Source organism: Sinohyriopsis cumingii, chromosome 1 (genome assembly GCF_028554795.1).
Source record: "Sinohyriopsis cumingii isolate HCF-2022 chromosome 1, ASM2855479v2, whole genome shotgun sequence".
Classification (NCBI taxonomy): domain Eukaryota; kingdom Metazoa; phylum Mollusca; class Bivalvia; order Unionida; family Unionidae; genus Sinohyriopsis; species Sinohyriopsis cumingii.
The window spans coordinates 145,372,454-145,393,427 of NC_142961.1; the positions used below are offsets into that span (position 1 = coordinate 145,372,454).

General features: G+C 34.2%; 1 protein-coding gene across 1 annotated transcript in view; it reads left to right on the forward strand.

The window, feature by feature from the left end:
* The first annotated feature begins 9,169 nt into the window (after positions 1-9,169).
* LOC149808087 (syntaxin-7-like) overlaps positions 9,170-20,974 on the forward strand; it is a 43,777-nt gene continuing 31,972 nt past the window's right edge. The window contains exons 1-4 of the mRNA XM_089973425.1: positions 9,170-9,300; positions 15,235-15,349; positions 16,046-16,111; positions 18,528-18,597. Coding sequence (XP_089829551.1) covers positions 15,283-15,349; positions 16,046-16,111; positions 18,528-18,597 — 203 coding nt within the window. The 5' untranslated portion in view covers positions 9,170-9,300; positions 15,235-15,282. The remainder of the gene's footprint in view (positions 9,301-15,234; positions 15,350-16,045; positions 16,112-18,527; positions 18,598-20,974) is intronic.

Here is a 20,974-nt window from a genome sequence, read left to right on the forward strand (position 1 = left end):
TGTATTGAACGCCTGCAAATATCAAACTATTTGCCAGCTGCATATGTTGATGGACATATTATTTCTTCGCCTGTCTCTACATTTGTAGATACAACTGCTCTGGCGCTCTTATTATTACAGCCAGTATTTCCGATTTCGCTATTTTGACTTTGTGTAATAGCTAGTAAATTACCCAAGGAATTATCTTTCAGATCTGAATTAATATGATCGATCACAAAACTTTTTTCGATTAGTCCATGAAAACAATCATATATAAATTTATGACAAAGACAATGTTTATTCCCCCAGGTATTGAATATGAGATTACACCATTTCGAGATGCTGCATAATTCTTGGTGATGCTTTACAAACTCATTTTTGTTCCATTTTATATAATAATATTTGTCTAAATAATTATTTTGAAAATCTGGCGAGAAAGTCCTCAGCGTTTTTATGGGAGATTCATCGGCTTTATTTGTTTACATCATAATTTCGTTTCAGCTCTCTGTATTGTTACCCCCACATTGTACATACAACTGTGTTTCTCCTCTAACCCCAACATCACACTTCAAACATGGATTTGGTCATAGACTTCCTCTTCGCATGCTTTGTAGGTCAAGTCTAGAATTAATTTACGCATGACCGATTACATGGAGCTGAAGAACCGATCATTAATCATTTACAGTTATTCTTTGTTGTAATCATTATATATAATTATACTTCAGTTAAAGTATATATTTGGCTTAATTAAATTTAGATTCTATCTTAACAGAAGAACTTCTGACTTGCGGAGGCAAACTCTGGTTGATCCGACGAAAACTCTGATTAAAAGTACTCGTGACGCCAAGGAAGAATTTCGCGGCGATGGTGCAGCTAATGTGTGGTCAACATTCAGAATCATGCGCGACACCAAAGGTGTTATCGATGGTACAACGAATGACCAACTAGCGGCGATGATTATTAATTATCTCGACAATGAAAGATATTGTTCTCAAGTAAACTTTATTGCGGAGCACGACGATGCTAGGATTATCCATGACAAACGTGGCCCTGTTCGATTGCACCACGGCGTTGGAAACGCTGTTAGAAATATTGTTACGTTAGATAAAAATTCCTAACCATGAATATTGACTGGTATTGACAAACCGTATTATGAACGAACGTTTCCTGTGACTGAAGTTATTTATGTAATATATCCGCTGAATAATAAACCTAGCGTTGATGATCTCAAACCAATGAAATTTTCGAGGCTTAATTGTGTAGCCGGGCGACTTAAACAACATTTAGCAAACGGGATACGTGGAAATGATTTAACGGATCTAAGACGTAAAAAAATGAGTGGGCGGAAACAGTTAAAGATAACGGAGCGTCTATCAAAGATATTGATGAACTGGGAAAGAAACTATATGAAATAAACCCATGACGATGCTGAACAATTACTGAGTAATTGTTTAGCGTTCCGCCAGTTGCTGCTCATTTTGCTCACAAGGAATACTCATAGAAACCAACACTGTTGTAATTTCTTGAAGAAATACAACGCAGTTGTGTGGAATACGGACACAGTGAATTGTGGAATATTAAATACAATTATAAGGATGTTATCTCGGTTGATATTGTTGCATGTTATCCTGGAAGTTTTCGTGGAATTGGAGAATGTTCTAACTACTTTAATAGATTTGGATATCCAACACACGAGATGACCAGAGTTGCAATAAACCGACCCTTACCAGATTTTGACGTGACTGGATTCGCTTGTATCGAGTCATTCGAATTTGCACCGAAAACCCTTCATCCGATTGTCGCTGTTTGGTTTGGAAAACATTTTTGCGAACGCGGTTGGGCTCCAGCATTTTATATACGATATATACTTGATGAGAAAATATTGATATCGTTGATTGTAAGTGAAGCAACTATATCATATAGTCCGCAGAAACAAATTTGGTTAATACAACAAAATAAATATTCTGATGATGAAAATCCTGATATAGCTGATTTTGAGAATAAAATAAACGACATTGTAAAAGATTAATTATAGACGATGCTGACCTCGATTTTATAATTACTGATACAACGGAGAAAAAGACATTTATAAGTCTAAGTAATGTTAACTTATCGACGGAACTAAATTAGGTACAATTGTGAGTTACACTGATGGTAAGTCAACGCGGTTACTCATTTAAGATCTTCAATGCTCACGTACGTTTCGATAAATTTATTTTCGATGATAAACAGATTCCCTGATGCCGCTGTTACAGTCGCCACATATTCATTTTATAACAATTTTTAAAAAATAGAGGATTGCTAGAACAACTACATATCGGCGCTGATGCACCATGGGGCGAGTGGAGAATAAAACAAGAAAAGATACTTAGTTTTTCTGAATCTGCTAACGTTGAAATTAAGGATATTTATTACAAAAATAATCAAATATCAAAATTGCCATGATCCTGTGGCCAGACATAAGCTGTTTATCTTAATGGACCGGGAGTTTCTGGTAAAACAACACGTGTCATCGAATCGTTTCGTCGACTTGATATAATTGTATTAACGCCTACACATATACTCGCCAGAGAAATGAACAAACCAGGAGTTAAATCTCATACTTATCACAGCTTCTTCAGATGGAATGGAAATACATGGACTCCTGAACGAATGGGTGAAAAATATATTCCAAAGATTATTATCTGGGATGAAATATGTACAGTGTCGCTGGAGACATTAAAATAGTTCTTGATTGGTTGTTGACAAAATATACTGCTGTTATCGTGTGTGACGATCATGGTCAACCGCCACTTTTTGTTGGATTGTCTCCACATGAATTGTTAAAAAAGTTCGTAGATTATTTATGAGGAGATAACTGATTATCATAGAGCGCTTGATCCTGAATTAAGACAGCTTAAGAAATTAATCAGACTACAAACAAATAAAATTCACTGTGAAATAATGCGTGAGATAATTTCAGAAACTCCTATGAACAATTTTTGGAATTTATGGAGACCAGATGATTTGAGAGTTGCAAGTAGAAAGATAGTTCGTGATACACTTCAACGAAATTTTTTTTGTTACATAAAGTAAAATGTTCAAATCCACGCGTACCATTGTGTTATCGCCCTAGTAGATACTCGACTACAAACTATCGACGTGGAAATTCCATGTTGTGATAGCAAACAAAACCTTGTGTTAAATAACATTGTTTTAGTTCCTGTCAACGTTGTTGAGAGCGCGCTAAAGATGGACAAAACTCCATGGAGGTTAGGATATGCTATAACGATTCATTCGTCACAAGGATTAACTTTTTCGGATACTAATACTTGGATTGTTCATGATCGTATCGAATGGTCAAATTTAGTTTATCTCGCAGTGTCTCGAGTCAGAAGAATATCTCAGCTGCGGAGGGTTGTCGCAGACTTCACAGAAGCTTGATTCAAGATCCTTGTCTCTTCCTACGTGTACCTATTGCAAGAAAAAAAGGACACGTTATTTCTGATTGCTACAAATTGAAAAATAGGCATCAGAATCAAGACAGACCTATTCCAAATGCTCTTATTTCTAAGAGGTTAAGGTCACTGTCATGTTTGTTGGGTCTAACAAACCCCAGTCTGATTTGTTTATGGAGAATTATGAACCATTCATATCGAAGGGTTCTATATCACTCTTGGGAGATTCGGCCAATCTTATCCCTATCAAAATTTTAAAGGACACAGGGGCTTCTCAGCGTCTTTTATTGTCGGGTACTTTGCCTTTTTCTGAGAAGTCTTCTTCTAATGAGTGTTCTTATTCAGGGAGTAGAGTGTGGCTTTGTTGATGTTCCTCTCCACTGTGTAAATTTGTCATCAGACTTAGTTTCAGGACTCGTGACAGTCGGAATGGTCTCTGCTTTACCTGCTGAGGGCATTCATTTATTACTAGGCAATGACCTAGCTGGATACAAGGTTGTGGTTAATCCATTGTAACTGACAAGCCTTGCTTGGATCAGAAAGTCGATCCAGTTGAAAAAGAATTGCCTGAAGTATTTACAGCTTGTGCAGTTACCAGAGATATGGCAAAGAAAGCTCTTGAGAATGATGTAGATAAGGAAAGTATTCCTTTAGCTGACACGTGTATTGGTCAGGCTTTTGATGAGGTCACTTTTACTCCTTGTTTGGATCATCAGAAGGTATTGATCACAGTGATCCTCTTTTAACAACTCATTCTTTTTATTCTAATCAGGGTGATAAACGACAATCACTTGTCATCGAACAGGAAAAAGATCCTGAGATCTCCTGTTTGTTTCAAAGGGCCATTAGTGAAACTGAAGCTACTGAACTTCCTGTCTGCTATTTCATTAAAAATGGAATTATTATGAGAAAACGGAGACCTCCCGAGGTACCTGCTGATGATGAATGCTCAGTGAACCATCAAATTGTAGTTCCGATACCTTACAGACAGGACATACTTAGTCTGGCCCATGAAACTCTAATGGCTGGTCATTTAGGGATCAATAAAACTTATCACAAGATCTTAACTCATTTCCATTGGCCAAAAATCAAAAGTGATGTTGCCAAATAATGTAGATCTTGTCATACTTGTCAAATGGTAGGAAAACCCAATCAAAAAATTCCCAAGGCTCATCTGCAACCTATTCCTGCCTTTGACGAACCATTTACTAGAATTATGGTAGACTGTGTTGGTCCCTTACCTAAGACCAAGTCAGATAACCAATAGATGTTGACCATTATGTGTGCTTCAACAAGGTTTCCGGAAGTAATTCCCTTGAAAAATAGAAAATCTAAAACAAAAGTAAAAGCTTTGATAAAGTTATTTACTCAATTTGGCCTTCCTAATTCCGTACGGTCTGATTAAGGCTCAAATTTCATGTCTGGAATTTTCCAGTAAGTTATGTACGAATTAGGCATTCAACAATTGAAATCTGCTGCCTATCACCCTGAAAGCCAAGGTGCATTAGAATGATTCCATCAGACCTTAAAAAATATGATTCGATCATATTGTTTTGATACGGGTAAAGATTGGGATGAAGGCATTCATTTACTACTGTTTGCTGTTAAGGAATCGGTTCAAGAATCTTTAGGTTTCAGTCCTTTTGAACTGGGTTTTGGACACACTGTGCGTGGACCATTGAAGTTATTGAAAGAGAAACTTCTTTCTAATGAAGATTCTGAGATTAAAATTCTTGATTATGTTTCTAATTTTAAATACAAGTTGTTAAAGGCTTGTGAGGTCGCAAGAGCAAATTTGCACTCTACTCAATCCAAAATGAAGTTTAAGATATGATAACAACTCGAAAGAAAGGCGTTTTCAGTCTAGTGATAGAGTCCTGGCTATCTTGCCAATGCCACAAAATCCTCTTCAGGCCAATTAATATGGTCCCTACACAGTTGACAGGAAAATAAATGTAATTTAAATTACATCATAAATACTCCTGGGAGGCGTAAACAAAAACAACTCTGTCACATTAACATGCTAAAAGGTTATATTGAAAGAGATAGCCAAGTTAAACATGCAATTAATTTAGCTGTACCTGTCCCACTCATTGAAGATTTAAGTGATGGAATATCATCAGATTCTACTGACATTGGAGTGACAAATCTTCGGAATTTAGAAATTATGAAGATCTGCACCAGAAACTTTCACATTTGCAAGAGCAAGAAAGAAATGAACTTAAACAGTTATTATTTGAAAATAAGCACTTTTTTCCAGTTGTTCCTGCAAGGACAAACAAAATTTTCCATGACGTTGAAATTGTTAATTCCAAACCTGTCAAACAACACCCGTACAGGATGAACCCTCTCAAACAGGAATACTTGAAAAGGGAAATTCAATATTTGCTGGAGAATGATTTTATAGAGCCCAGTAAAAGTGACTGGAGTTCACCATGCATACTTGTTCCAAACCCAGATAAAACTTTCCGTATGTGTACTGATTATAGGAAGGTGAACAGTGTGACAAAAACAGATGCATTCCCATTACCAAGAATCGATGACTGTATTGATAAGATTGGGAATGCCAAGGATGTCACCAAATTTGACCTTCTGAAAGGATTCTGGCAGATTCCACTAACGGAAAGAGCAAAGGAAATTTCATCATTCGTGACACCAGATGGACTTTACCAATATATAGTAATGCCGTTTGGGATGAAAGGGTCGCCGAGTACATTTCAACGCCTCATGAATATGATCACCTCTGGTCTAGACAATTGTGATGCTTATATCGATGATGTCATCATCTACAAGACACCTGAAAAGAATATTAGCAACGATTCGGAAATTCTTTGACAGACTTGCAGATGCATGTTTGACAATTTATCTAAAAGTGAGTTCTGCCGTGCTAGTGTTACATTTCTGGGACACATCATGGGACATGGACAAGTTAAACCTATAGAAGCTAAGGTCGAGGCTATCTCTGAATTTCGCATGGCTGTTAATAAAAAGCAACTGATGCGATTTTTGCGTATGGCCAGATACTATCGAAAATCTTGTTTAAATTTTTCTAACATTGCTGAACCCCTGACAAATTTATTAAGTAAGAAAAACAAATTCCTTTGGACTAAAAGAATGTCAGGAAGCCTTTGACAAGTTGACAGCCATATTTAAAAGCGCGTCAGTTCTTACAGCTCCAAATTTCAGCCAAGCTTTTAAACTGTCTGTTGATGCAAGTGATGTTTGGGTTGGAGCAGTTTTGATTCAAGAAGATGAACGTGGTATTGATCATCCAGTGTGCTATTTTTCCAAGAAATTAAATAAGCACCAAAGTAATTATTCAACAATCGAGAAGGAATGTTTGGCTTTGATATTGGCATTACAACATTCTGAGGTTTACATTAGTTCAGCTCCTCCTTCGATTATTGTATTTAGTGACCACAACCACCTTACTTTCATCGGCAAGAAGAAAAATAAAAATAAAAGACTACTAGGATCAAATATGTTGTTACAGGAACATCAAGGGAAAAGATAATTTAATAGCAGATGCACTTTCCCGTGTATAGAAATGTATTATTTCATATACACTTTTTGTAATTCGTAAGAATACTTCTTATGTTTTTCTTAAAACTCATGTGTTAATCTATGGTAAAAAGAAAGCTTTATCATATAAATCTTTCCTTTTTATAGGGGATGGTGTTATGTATATCTGATTTTATATATATATATATATATATATATATATATATATATATATATATATATATATATATATATATATATATATATATATATATATATATATATATATATATATATATATATATATATATATATGTGTGTGTGTGTGTGTGTGTGTGTGTGTGTGTGTGTGTGTGTGTGTGTGTGTGTGTGTGTGTGTGTTTGTGTGTGTGTGTGTGTGAATTTAATTGTTTGTTTGTCAGTTTTAAATTTTTCTTTTTCTTACATGCTATTGTAATGTAAATTTATTCACTAGAGACGATACTTTTTCAGAAAATTGTTTGACCTTGACTGTTAGTTTATAAACGACAGGTGTTGATCTAAATCCTGACCTGGGTTCAGAATTAGTAAACAAAGTTCTATTTTATTTTAAAATGATTGGTTGCATTCAAGGTCAAGATGGGGCTACGTGGGTTAAGAAGTAAACACTTTTTTATTTTTTATTCTGGGAATAAAATATCATTGGTCTAATCAAGGCCATATTTTGTGTATGTGATATAAACATGATCATGTGAGCCCCCCCCCCCCCCTTCTGATTTCACAACTTGGGGGAATTTCGAAACTGTGTCTTATGATACAATATAATCTTTGTTTTGAGAGAGATTTCTCAGTTTTGGGGCTTTTCACACTGATGTCAAGTTAATTTGTTGTAGCCAGATCTTAAGCTATAATTTTCTTCAGATCATTTGGATTTCAAAAGGCTTAAATCTTTATTCTCTGGAAATATTTGAAGAGTGCTTACACAGATTTTGGAAAGACATTGTTTACAAGTTTAATTTGGATTTCCAATATCGGAGTGCCATTATTTGCATTTCTACAAGGAACTGTAGATAAGCACAATACTGACTACAGCATACGTCATCGTCATACATCTTGGACTTTACATCAGGATTCGAATTTGAAATTATTAGAACATTTATTACTAGGACTTTTGCAATTTAATTCATGGATTGTTCTTAGATTATTTTTGGATTTGATTCTTGAAACCGTAAGTTCTTCTCCTTTTTTCATTTTTACAGAATTTTCCAGAAAATAAATTATTTGTAAAATTTTAAAAAGCTTGCTGTTTTCACTCTTTCTGTGTTACTGTTTATTCGAGCCTAAACATGAGGAAACCTACTTGTTGATCTACCCAGGGCCACAAAGTATATTTTGGTGGATACAATCCAAGTACATACATATACGTAACCTAAATTTGACCTGTAAAGAAATACTGTTCGAGAAAAACAGTCTTTCCTTCACATTTTATATCCCTATTTACAAAGTATTTAGGTGTCAAATAAATCAGCAACGTTATAAGCTCATCACTTTAAACTTTGAATATCTGGGACGTAGTAAACCGAACAAATATTGATTTTAATAATTTAGTTTGTATATTAATTAAGTATCGAATCCTAATTTTACAATAAATAATAGAACAGTATTTATCTAGAAATCACATTTATACGGACAACATTTGACTGCTCTGTGGAGTTTATAATCCCCTAATAGACTATATAATGTTTATTTATTTTCAGAACTGTAAAAATCATTGGTTGGGGTTTAAGTTTTCAACAAAATCTGGACTGGGGTTAGAATCTGTGTGTGTGTGTGTGTGTGTGTGTGTGTGTTTAATCGTAGTCTCAGCCGTAGGTTAAAGCGTCATTGTAATAATTTCTTACGAATAAAAAAGTATTTAATGTACTGAAAACATTTTATTCCTTCATAACAGTTTTCTTTCGAAATTTTCCTTTATTGCATTACTAATTTCTTACAGATAATTTTTTTTTGGTGGTGGTTTTTTTAATAAGTTGCTTATTTTTTAAATATATTTTTGGGGGTTTTGTGGCTGATTAGTTTTACTTAGGTATTTTCATTGTGTTACGTCTATTCAGATAACGAAATGAATAAATATAAACATTGATTAATGCCCTCGTGAAAATTAACTTGCTAGTCAGGTTCTCTGCTTGTTATGATTGTTGAGTTTGCTCACAAGGCTGGATGTAGTGGCTTTTTAGGAAGCAGGGAACCAGACAAATCACTTGTACTGTGAGAGTTAATCCCCTTGGTTGACGTCACGTTGAATATGACAGCAGTTATTTCGTAGGGAGAGGTGGTTTGCGGAAGCAAAATACCGCGTTTTCAAGTCAGTTTCACAAACTGTCAACTGCAAAATAGTAAAAATGTAAGTGTCAATGCAGTAGTATATTTGTAAAATTTTAGATAAAATTATTTGAGTTTAATAGACTTGAAATGGGTACAATCTATTCTGTATTGATCAGCTTGACAGTTGCGCTTCAGGGTTCAAGCGGATTCGGACTGTGACTTTTTCGCACCATGAGAAATATTGCTCAGTTTCGTCTTCGATTTAAAAGTGACATTAACATTTATTTAAAGTATGATATTTCTCATTATTTCCCAGGTACTTTAAGTAGTTCAAAACTTTATTAAAAGAAACAAAAATCCGATTTACGTTAGATAATGGCGTTGTAAGCATGCATCATGGACCACCCTGATTTGACGAACTCAGGCACTTTTACGTTTTCAGAAATACTCTTCTTATATTACTGATATCTTTAATTACTTTGGAAACATTAGTTATTTTAGCAAAGTATGGGTAAGAAATGACAATGATATTTACCCTAATACTCGTCTTAACGATCTTCATCTGGACGACCCCTTTTCGTTAAGCTCTTGTAGCTACGATGTCGTAGCCTCAACTTGATTTGTTGTGATTGAGGCTACGAACTGATCCCATATCATGTAATGGAGCAAAAAAAAATCATCACTAACCCCTTTTCGTTAAGCTCTTGTAGTACATTACCCATTTTCACATAGGCCGATAAATCATCCCCTCACCCGTGATGATATTGATTGGCGGTTTATGGGATGATATCACATATTCGCTAAAACATGCAAAACTCTGCAGACAATTTTGTATGCACACAAGTGTACATTTTATACACTTTGAGGTATTTAGCACAGCTGTGGAGCCACTGTCAGTTGAAGGGTTCTTTTGGTGACATGTACATTTTGTTTCCAAAGCAAATGCTATGTTTGGTGACTTGTAAATCCACATGGAATAGTACAAACCTTTCTCCTGTGGCCATTTTGAATTTTGCGATAGATTCAGCTGTTACCAATTACCGATATGTGTCTAAAGTATACGCAGGCTTGTTCCAGAAAGATTTGCATACAGCAAAATTCCACATTTTAATGAACAGGTGACATTATACCCACATATTTTGCATCAATATCAACACAGATTTGGAGGTGGGGTTGATTTATCAAAGTTTAATGCACATCATAGAAGTCTATTTTTTTCCTGTGACACTATTGCTCCAAAGAAAATAATCTATTGCAGAGCAACATCAACAGCACATAGAAAACTCAAGTTTATGGAAAAATAACATTAAAAGGAACTATTTAGCATTCCAAATTTTTCTTATATTTTATCATAATCTTCATTTTAGAACAGATTTTGTCACAAAGCTAAAATAGTCAGAGTGGGGAAAATCTTTTCATATCATGATAAAAATGTTTGTAATAACAAAAGAATATCACTCAGAACAGATCCAAGTTCGTGTCCAACATTATAAGGCTGGACACCGTTCTGAACAGTGTTATTGATAAAGTTTATCAGCTGTGAGAAACATGGCTAACACATGTTGAGTAGTAGACAGGATGCTTATTATGGTGGGAAGTTTATTTGCCCTGTCAGAATAGCTGATTAGGATTTTTATGAGGGCTTTCTGATTAGAAAAAATAATATTAGTAAAATGCAGTATTTTTTATGGTATTTATCTTTGTTTCATTTAACAGGTTATAGTAATTGGATTTTCAACAAATGTTTCCATCAGTATGACTCGATCTTGGTCAGTGTAAACAAATGTTGTGGTTATGGCATCATTGAGAGATGCTTTCTCCCAGAACTGAGTTTATGATACCTTCTCAGAATAGGGGTAGCATCAAATTAGTGTGTAAGACGATATGTGTGTGTGTGTATACATACACACACATACACACATACTTCACAAATTTAATAAACTGTTATATGAGGTTACTAATCTTTTTGTGCTAATTAAATAGTGAAATATTTAAAAAGCAACTCATTCACCTTTGTGTCACATTGAAAGTTTGCTTTATTTACTGGGAAACAATAGAATTACTAATACCAGGGATCGTCCTGGGCTTCGCCAATGTCGCAAATTGCAATTTTTTTTCCTTATTGGCGACAAAAATATCCCATCTGGCGATTATTTTGGCGACATACTTTTTGGTTATTTAATCTGTTGATAGATGGATTTGGACTGGATAAATTAAAAGCGAGAACGAAAGGAAGCCACAAACTTGACTAAGCAATGCATTGGAATCAATCTGTTACACAAACGATCCTTTGTTCGTATTGACAACCCCATCTTTACAGTGCATTGTTACATCATAATCTGCTTATGCTGACATCTGGGCTGAGTACTGTATGCTGTGATCAATCATGCTACCGCACTATACCTACAACTGACCGACTTCTGAAGACGCGAATAGAACAGATACAATTAAATTGTATGGCTAATCCTTCTGTGTTTTTTTGTTTTTTTTTATACATATACCAATACAATAGTTTTGCTAAACCTTCATAGAAAACTTATAACCTTTGAAGTACCGACTGTGTATAAATACAAAGAAAATGGAAAAAATCTCAATCACAATTATATCTGTCGCCAGTGCAGCATTTTACTCAATGATCTTTTCCTTTTGCCATCAATTCCATGTTACGGCTGCAGAGACTTAAACTCCACAACAAGAAATAGCAAAAAACAACAACAAAAGTTTTGCATAATTAATAATAATTATTTATTTCTCAAAGTACAGGAGTGAAAGAATCCCTAAATTGGGTGTGAATTTATGCTTATATATACGGTCCAATATTGCCAGGTGTTGACTCGTGTAAGTTTCATTCGTGGGAATGGAGATCCTATTTTCCTTGTCGAGAAAATTTATACCGCATTCAGTGATCATTCTTGGGATTTAGGAAGCAATTCACTACAAGCTTTGGGATGCTAGCTATGGGGGGGGCTGCTGAGAGACTACTGGTGTCACCTGTCAGCACTGTAGACTGTGAACGTGGATTCAGTAAGATGAACTTCATAAAAACTGACATCAGAAATAAGCTCTGCATCTCATCTCTCGAGAATTTAATGAGAATCAACATGTACAGATGTGAAAAATTAGACTTTGAAACTGCATTCAACAAGTGGGCAACTCTAAAATCGCGACAGATCTTCATGTAACAGTTTGTAACATTTTGTTAATGCTTGTTGTAATTAAAGTATTAACTAACACATCTTTTGTAATTTTCATTGCCTGTTACATTAATAGACTAAATTAACACTTGGAAAAATGTACACTACTTGTTTTGGCGACACTTTTTGAAAATTGGCGACAAAATATTGAGGTTGGCGATTTTTTTGGCGACAGCTTTTTAAAAGCCAGGACCATCCCTGCTAATACTGAAAAAAATCATGTAAACTGCACCAGTGCAGTAATGTTTTATCTATATTGATATGTGTCTGTTACTGTTTTTGTTCAATTTATGTAGAATTTATCATTATTCTGTACACTGTACTATGATCTAGTTCAATACAGTGTCATATGTCAAGATCATATGTCTGTATCCTGCTAAAATTTGTGTATATTGTATAAGAACAAAGAAAATAAAAATATAATGAAATTGGCAGGGGTATGTCTGTTGATAGATGAATTATATTTAGTCTTTGTTTAAAGCATAATAATTTCAATAATATTTAATATTATGCATATCACTAGCACAGAAAAAGAAGCCGGAGATCGTGGGTTCGAACCCCAACAGAATCATACCAAAGATTTACCGAAATGGTACTAACTAATAAATGTAAAGTAAAGCAGCAAAGCAAATATTAACCAACCATTGCGTACGTAGACATATTTTAAAACTATGCAGTGAATTATTGTAACGAAGATAGAAGTTACCTAACAGTGATGAATGTTATTTGAATGCATGAATATTATAGTGTGAAGACACTTTTACATGTGCTCTCATGTGCATGGTAAAGGATTACTTTGGGGCCCAGAGTGGCCGAGTGGTCCATCCCACCTCTGTTCTTGTAGGTCTGTGGTTCTTTCTGGGGTTTTCTCGGGTTCTTCCTCCACCATTTATACTGGCCATCATGTATAGCCTATCTTGTGCTGAAAATGGCATTAAACCCTAAAACAACAACAATAGCAAAGGTTTGCTTTGACCGCCATTATCTGGTAAAGTACTGGAGACATGAAATTAAATTCTTTGTTTAAGTTGTAGTTGATTAAGTGTTTATACCTATTTGTAATTACAATTATACTGTAAAAAATTAATTACAATGTATAGTTTGTGCTGTGCTCTTTTGAAGTCATATGGCCAGAATAAATTGCATGATATCTCTCCTTCCAAATAAACACACTTCAGTTCTGGAGTTCTTTGTTTTTGATCTTATTTGAACTGCAGGTCTTTTTCAATCGGTGGCGCACACTTTGGTTTCTTTGTAATGGGTGTAACTTTTCAGGTTGAAAAAAACTTGCAGCCTTCATGTCCCTATAATGTCTGGCTTTTTACAAATTGAATTGATTACCAGATGAAACCAATACAAATAATCATCAATGGTTAACTGTTATGTAGCTGGATATTTTCTACAGATGGGAAACACATTATTTCATAACCAGAAAGGATTGATATTTATCTAAGTTAGTATAAAGTTGAAATAACACCAATAATTAATTATATTGAAATATAGACAGATACTACACGTCTTCCTTTTTTCAGAATTAACAAATAAAAACAAATGTGAAAAATGTGTAAACACAAGAACAATAGAAAATTAGTAACTACAAAATTTTGTTTTTCCCTGATACAGATTATGATTAGAATACAATAGATTATTTTCTCTGTCCAAAAGAACCAAAACACTATCTCCTGCCTTTAAATCACTTTCACACACATCACCATATACTTCTCTGTGTCATCATTTGTAAAGCTGTATATTTACGAATCATGCAGCATTAGAGGAGTTTAGCAGGGCTGAGCCCCGTTCATTCAGTGAGGTGTACCTCTGTGCATTGGCAAGTACAGTTGGATATCTGACTTCAGGATGTTCAGTTTGTGCAGTTCTTATCCACTTCAGGATACTGCAATATTTATCTCTCAACTTCCATTTGCCTGCAACTTCAAAGGATTTTTTTTTTCAGTGAACAATGCCATTTTCAGTTAGATAACTGCTTAATTATCACCTATCAATTTTGAACAGAAAATGATGAGTAGCAGACATATTAGATAACAATGATTGTCTCCCTTTAAAGAAGCCTCGGCTTAGCAATCCACAGCTACAAATATATGACCACATAAAGGAAGTGGTTGCAATAACTTGGTAGCTAAATGTTGCCATTCCCAGTTGGAAGTGGGTTTCACACCATAGCTTCAGATTTACTAATGTTTGACACTAGTTGGCATCCATAGCAACTTTTACAGAATTTCTCAATATATATTATCAAAACCAGACCACCATATTTGATCCATAAAAAGTGATACTTTGTTCTTAAAGTTCATCGATGACCCCATTTTATGGGGACATAATTATTATCTACAAATAAGATTTTGTTTGTGTCCTTAGAATAGATGAGGAAGTACCAAACCAGGCACAGTTATCTATCTTGCCATCAGGGGAATGATTATTTGTGATCAAGGGAAGTAATTAGTTATTCTACAGAGCCAACTAATTATTTTTGGAAAAGGAGTGATGAAGTAATAAATATTTATGTTATATAAAAACAAAAAAACATTTTTCATTCAGGTTTTAATTTGATATGATTTTACATTGATGTATCATATATTTATCTATGAAATTTGCAGCATACCATCACACTTGTAAGTAATTCAAATAACATTGAGAATTGTGTTAACCAAAGTGTTATGGTTATTCTGTGCCTTAGCAAAACCTTTTTCTTTTACCTAGTTCCCATCTGATTTGTTGATATCTTTTTACTGAAAACTTATAAGGTATGGGGATACATTCATATATGGTCTGAACTGTGAGGCAAAATACTTCTTTTTCAGATTTTATACAGCCTTTAAAAATCTCGAGCTGTGCTTGATTTATTAGTCATGGCAAGTTATGGACGTGGTTCTTTTGAAGGGGTTTCCTATCAAAACAACTCCACAGGTCAAGGAGGTACGTGTTCACCGTTTCAAATAAAATGCAGCAGCTGTTATTACAAGAGTACCTTTGAAAATGTAAAAAAAATATTATTGATTCTTGAATCTAACTATTGACTAGATTTATTTTATTTCAAACATTAGTCTTTCTTAGTGAAAAAAAAAATCACAATGATTTAGGATGATTTAAAATGTCTTATGAAATAATTTAAATTCACTGTGAATTCATATACTTTCAAGAGTGTCAATTGTTTTGTTGCAGGTTGTGAAAAATTACATTTCATCAGAACCAAAATTCGTGAATTGTGGAAGGTGTTCTATTGTTTCCACAGGGATTCTTGTATTGTCTTTATATTGATGCTTTGTAGCAAAACAGAATCCGTGAGAATTTATAGCGTGTAGTAAATTCACAATGTATAGAACTGATCATAATTATATTATTTTACAAATTACTGTCAGATGTATAATGATATCCACTTTAGTCAGAGCTTGATCTGGATTGGCTAAAAAGTGTTGTAGTGATTATAATTTGTAAATTGTATGAAAAGACTAATATTTTCTTTAACAGCACATGTTTCATGATTAGAAATCTCTTTCTTTGACTTAATACATTGGAAAAATGATTAACTTAAGAGCGCTGTTTAAAAACGATCTTAAAAATATCAAGAGCAACATGTTTAACTTCTTGAGTATTTTTCATCCATATCCACAGGTGGAAATGATCTTGGGAAACTGTCGCAGACAATTGGCAACAACATTCAAAAAATTACACAAAATGGTGAGTATAGTCCTGTGTGAAGAAAGTAGACAAGGGGGCAAAAAATTATGCTTCCATTGCAGCAATGTGATCAATGCATGATGATTATTTCCTTGATTATAATAATTACTTGAAAATCTGTTTTTGGATTTATTGGAGGATAAATTCAGATTAGCAGAATTTTGATCCTTCAACCCCAAAGAAAGAATGACTTTGTTCAATATTTAATTGATTCTTTTGCAAAGATTAATAGCTCCTTTTGATGAAGTCACCTCACCTGGATATACATACCAACTTACCACTGGAATGTATCAATTTACCACCAGAATGTACCAATTTGCAACCTGAATTTACAAGTTTACCAGCTGAATGTGCTGATTTGCCACCTGAATTTATCAATTTACCACTTTACATAATGTAAGCATTGTTCTTTTTGAAGAAAGGTTTGAATATAAATATATAATTCACCAATTCAGAGTGATTGGTGGAACAGGTTGCTTTGTTTTTTCATTAGACTAACATATATTATTGTTGAAACAAGAAGTACCAGTATTTATGTACATCTTTTTGTTTTATTTAAGTGAAATGTTATAAGGACTTTTTAGGTTATCCAAAAGTTCCACCAATGTGTTTTATTTTTTGAAGTTCTGAACTTTCTTGGTTGGTAATAGAAGTCCCAATGTTTTATGAAGTTTAACAAAATTTAGGAAGCTTTTAATAAACATCGTGGTTTACAGTACAGCAAGCCAGCAATTTTGTCTCTCTCCTAATACTAAGATGAGTTGATTGAATAAAAATGGACATAAAATGAGTTGATTGAATAAAAATGGACATAATGCTCTTTGTATAAAATTTAAGACATACACATTTGATAAATCAGCAGATTCAAGATCATAAACAAGATAACTCAGTTGTAAAGTTTTTATTAATTAGGCATTCAGTAATGCTGTCATATACTTAATTATTATGAATATATATATATGCTATTCTAATTGTTCATAATAAATCTCTGTAATCATGTAAGATTTTTTTCTTTACAAACACAGCCATGTACAATTAAGCTCAAGGTCTTGCTAAAAATTGATGATGTTGTTTTACATGGTATATACATTATTCAACACAGCCTTGTACAGCTGTGCTCAATGTCTTGCTTAAAATTGGTAAGATTATCTTACATGGTATATACAGAATTCAACACAGCCTTGTACAGCTGAGCTCAAAGTCTTGCTTAAAATTTGTTTGGTCAACCTACATGGGATATACAGAATTCAACACAGTTTTGTACAGCTGATCTCAAGGACTTGCATAAAATTTGTTTGTCAACCTACATGGTATATACAGAATTCAACATAACCTTGTACAGCTGATCTCATGGTCTTGCATAAAATTTGTTTGTCAACCTACATAGTATATACAGAATTCAACACAGCCTTGTACAGCTGAGCTCAAGGTCTTGCTTAAATTTGGTAAGGTCATCTTACATAGTATATAAATTATTCAACACTGCCTTTTACAGCCATTCTCAAGGTCTTGCTTAAATATTTTAATGTTGTCTTACATGATATATACAGAATTCAACACAGCTTTTTTTTAGCTGAGCTCAAGGTCTTACTTAAAATTGGTAAGATTATCTTACATGGTAGATATAGAATTCAACACAGCCTTGTACAGCTGAGCTCAAGGTTCTTGCTTAAAATTGGTAAGATCATCTTACATGGTAGATATAGAATTCAAAACAACCTTGTACAGCTGAGCTCAAGGTTCTTGCTTAAAATTGGTAAGGTCATCTTACATAGTATATACAGTATTCAGCAGTAGTACTTGTCTTAGCAGAAGTGAAAGTGACTACTGTATGTAACCATTGAAGTCTGCCAATCATAGCAGTAGATAATTTGGATAGGAATAAACGTAATTTTTATGGACAGTTTGCTAAGATATCAATGAATCAATAGTTAATACCATATTCCCATTACAGCTTCCACACAAAGCTGACACAGTAATAGTAACTTCACAAAAAATGTCAAACACGTTTAGTTTATTTTCTGTAAATCATTTAAAAAGCACAATTTCGCTCTCTGCATGCAGAGCTAAGTGGCATTTTGGAATAGTTGGCACAACATTAGATGTTTTTGTGAGCACATAGGTACATGAAAGGGAAGTCCCTAAGCTCTCCACATTTAGAATTCTGTACATTCTGGAGAAGTTGGGAGTGTAATACACAATGGCATCTGTTAACAGCTATCCTGTAATCACAGGCTGGTTTAGGAAAAATTGTGTAATCATTATCATATGTTTATTCCTACTGATGTCAACAGTGTTGTTTTATAATTCCCAGTGAACTGTAAAGTTAGATATTGAAATGGGTTTGCTGGCAGGGGTAGTTATATTGCCTCAGATACACATTTACAGTCTAAATACTGTAATATTTTTGTTGCAGTTGCCCAAATCCAGAAAATGGTCGGTCAGATCGGAACAGCCCAGGATTCAGAGGAACTTAGAAACAGATTGTAAGAACAGTTTGCACATAAAATGATTCCTTTTATTCATTTTCGTCAGTGCTTCAGAATTTAAGAAACACTGTTTACAGTAGGTCTTGTGCAAATATTTATTCCTAGGGGAGCATTATATTATTCCAATCAATCACCAAAATTTGCCCTGAAAAATAATGAATTTTACAATTATCTAGTGTACCAGAAAAGATATAGCATGAATTTCTCCCATGCAGCTTTAGTCGTCACTCGTTAATTTCATTTTCCTTGTTAATGCCCATTTTTCTTTTAAAACTAGTTGAAAGTTTCATCTATTGCCCAGTGGATATTCTTCCATAACTTAGCCATGGACCAGGAGAGTTGGTGGGATGGACATCCATCATCTCTCAATCTCTTTGCACACATTTGTTATCACTACTACTAAACTACTTCAAGGATTGCTGTGAAACTACACACACACACACACACACACACACACACACACACACACACACACACACACACACACACACACACACACATCCCAAGGTCTAGTTGGTCCTAAATAAAATTAGTGCTGCTTAGACATCCAATATGACTTCAGTCACAACCATTTTGAATTTTTTTTTATCACTACTCTTAAATGGATGGTCATATCAGCATGGAGTCTTCACTGAAAGACTTATGATGTCTAGTTGGTCTTGATCTGATGTCCATAATGGCTGCCACAGCAGCCTTCTTGAAAGCTTTATTTCTAATCTTTCTGAACATATTATCATGTCAACATGGAGTTTTCACCTGAAAACTTCTTTTGATGCATGTTTGGTCCAAAATCCAAATGGTTCTGCTTAGACATTCATTAAGGCTGCCAAAGTGGCCATGTTGAAAATATTATCATTAATTGTTCTGAATGGCTTCTGATTGAAAAGTTATATCAACACCAGAAGACTGTGGTATCTAGTTTATCTTGAATGAGAATGATGCCGGTACAACTTCAGATATGGTTGTCTTCTAATAGTGTCCAGTATGGCTGCCACAATGGCTAACTTGAAAATCTTGTCACAGGAAAATCAGAGATGGTTTCAGCAGTTTATAAGATGGTTTGTAAGTAGTTTAAGAGCAGAAATGGTCTTATCTGGAATTCTGGAAATTCTTTTAATCATTAGAGCATCTGTGTCTTCCAGGGACTTTTGTTTAAGAAATATAGTCCATTTATGCAGCAAAAATACATTACATTAGTGGACACCAGTGTCTTCCAGGGTCTCTTGTTTAGGAAATATATAGTCCATCTATGCAGCAAAAATACAATACATTAAAGGACATCAGTGACTTAAAGGAAAACATTGGCTGTTGGTATATGCATCTCAGTTTTCAATCATCATGCTTTTCTTCATTGAACTGAATCGCCTTCCTAGAATTTTGATCACCATTGGTAATTTTAACAAAAGCTGATGCCAATATACAATGATCTATAATAGATGTTGATAATACATTGTACATCATTTTTTGAAATTCTGTCTTGTATGAGGAGTTAGCCACCAATACATCCCGCTTTTAGAATTATTCTCTGCTCAGGAAGACTTCAGAAGTTGTTTTTTATTTTCAAGCAGTCTTTCAGTTAGTCTGTGTGTCTAATAGTCTTGTTTACTGTAATTTTGAAACTGAATTGCTTGCTTTTGTTCCACTGTTAGAACTTGTGCAGAAATTTCAAGAACATATATCACATACAGTCATTTCTTGAAACATGGGGATATGGGTGACAATCACAGATAAAATGTATGTTGCTATGCCACAGTTTCATAAAAATGGAGATAACTCCCTTGTCCCTTTCCATCTCTAGTCATATGGCACAAGTGTGTGTGGGGACTACAGTGTTGGTTTTTGTCAGAAAAAAAGGTATTTTGAAACAAGTCAGCCCCCTTGTGAGGGCTTGTTTGATTTTAATTTTTTTTAAATATCCACCAAATTCAATTTTGCTAGTATTATAGCCAGTTTAGACCTGATTTGGCAATCCATATTATTTCCTTCTAGCAGCTCATTTAAGTGTCATGAAACACAATGCATTTTTGTATTTAAGAAATGAGAAAGAGAGAGATATCATGTAGTAAATGTGATGCACACAGTTCATTAGTTTTTATTCAGCTTTAAATTGTGCCTAGTACCAGGCAATATACACAATTCTTTTGTTACAAAAATCAATTATAGATAATCATGAATTTTCATATTGAAATAATTGGGTCTGTACTAATTCAACGTAGACAAGGTTAAACATTTCTTTGTTCTTTTATTGTTATCTCATATTTGTAATATTTACATTGGGCTGTGGGAGTAGTCCTGTGATGTATTATAATCCTTTATGCCTGACTTTGTACCGGGGAAATAGCTTTTAAAAAATCAGGTTAACCTTGTGAATTTT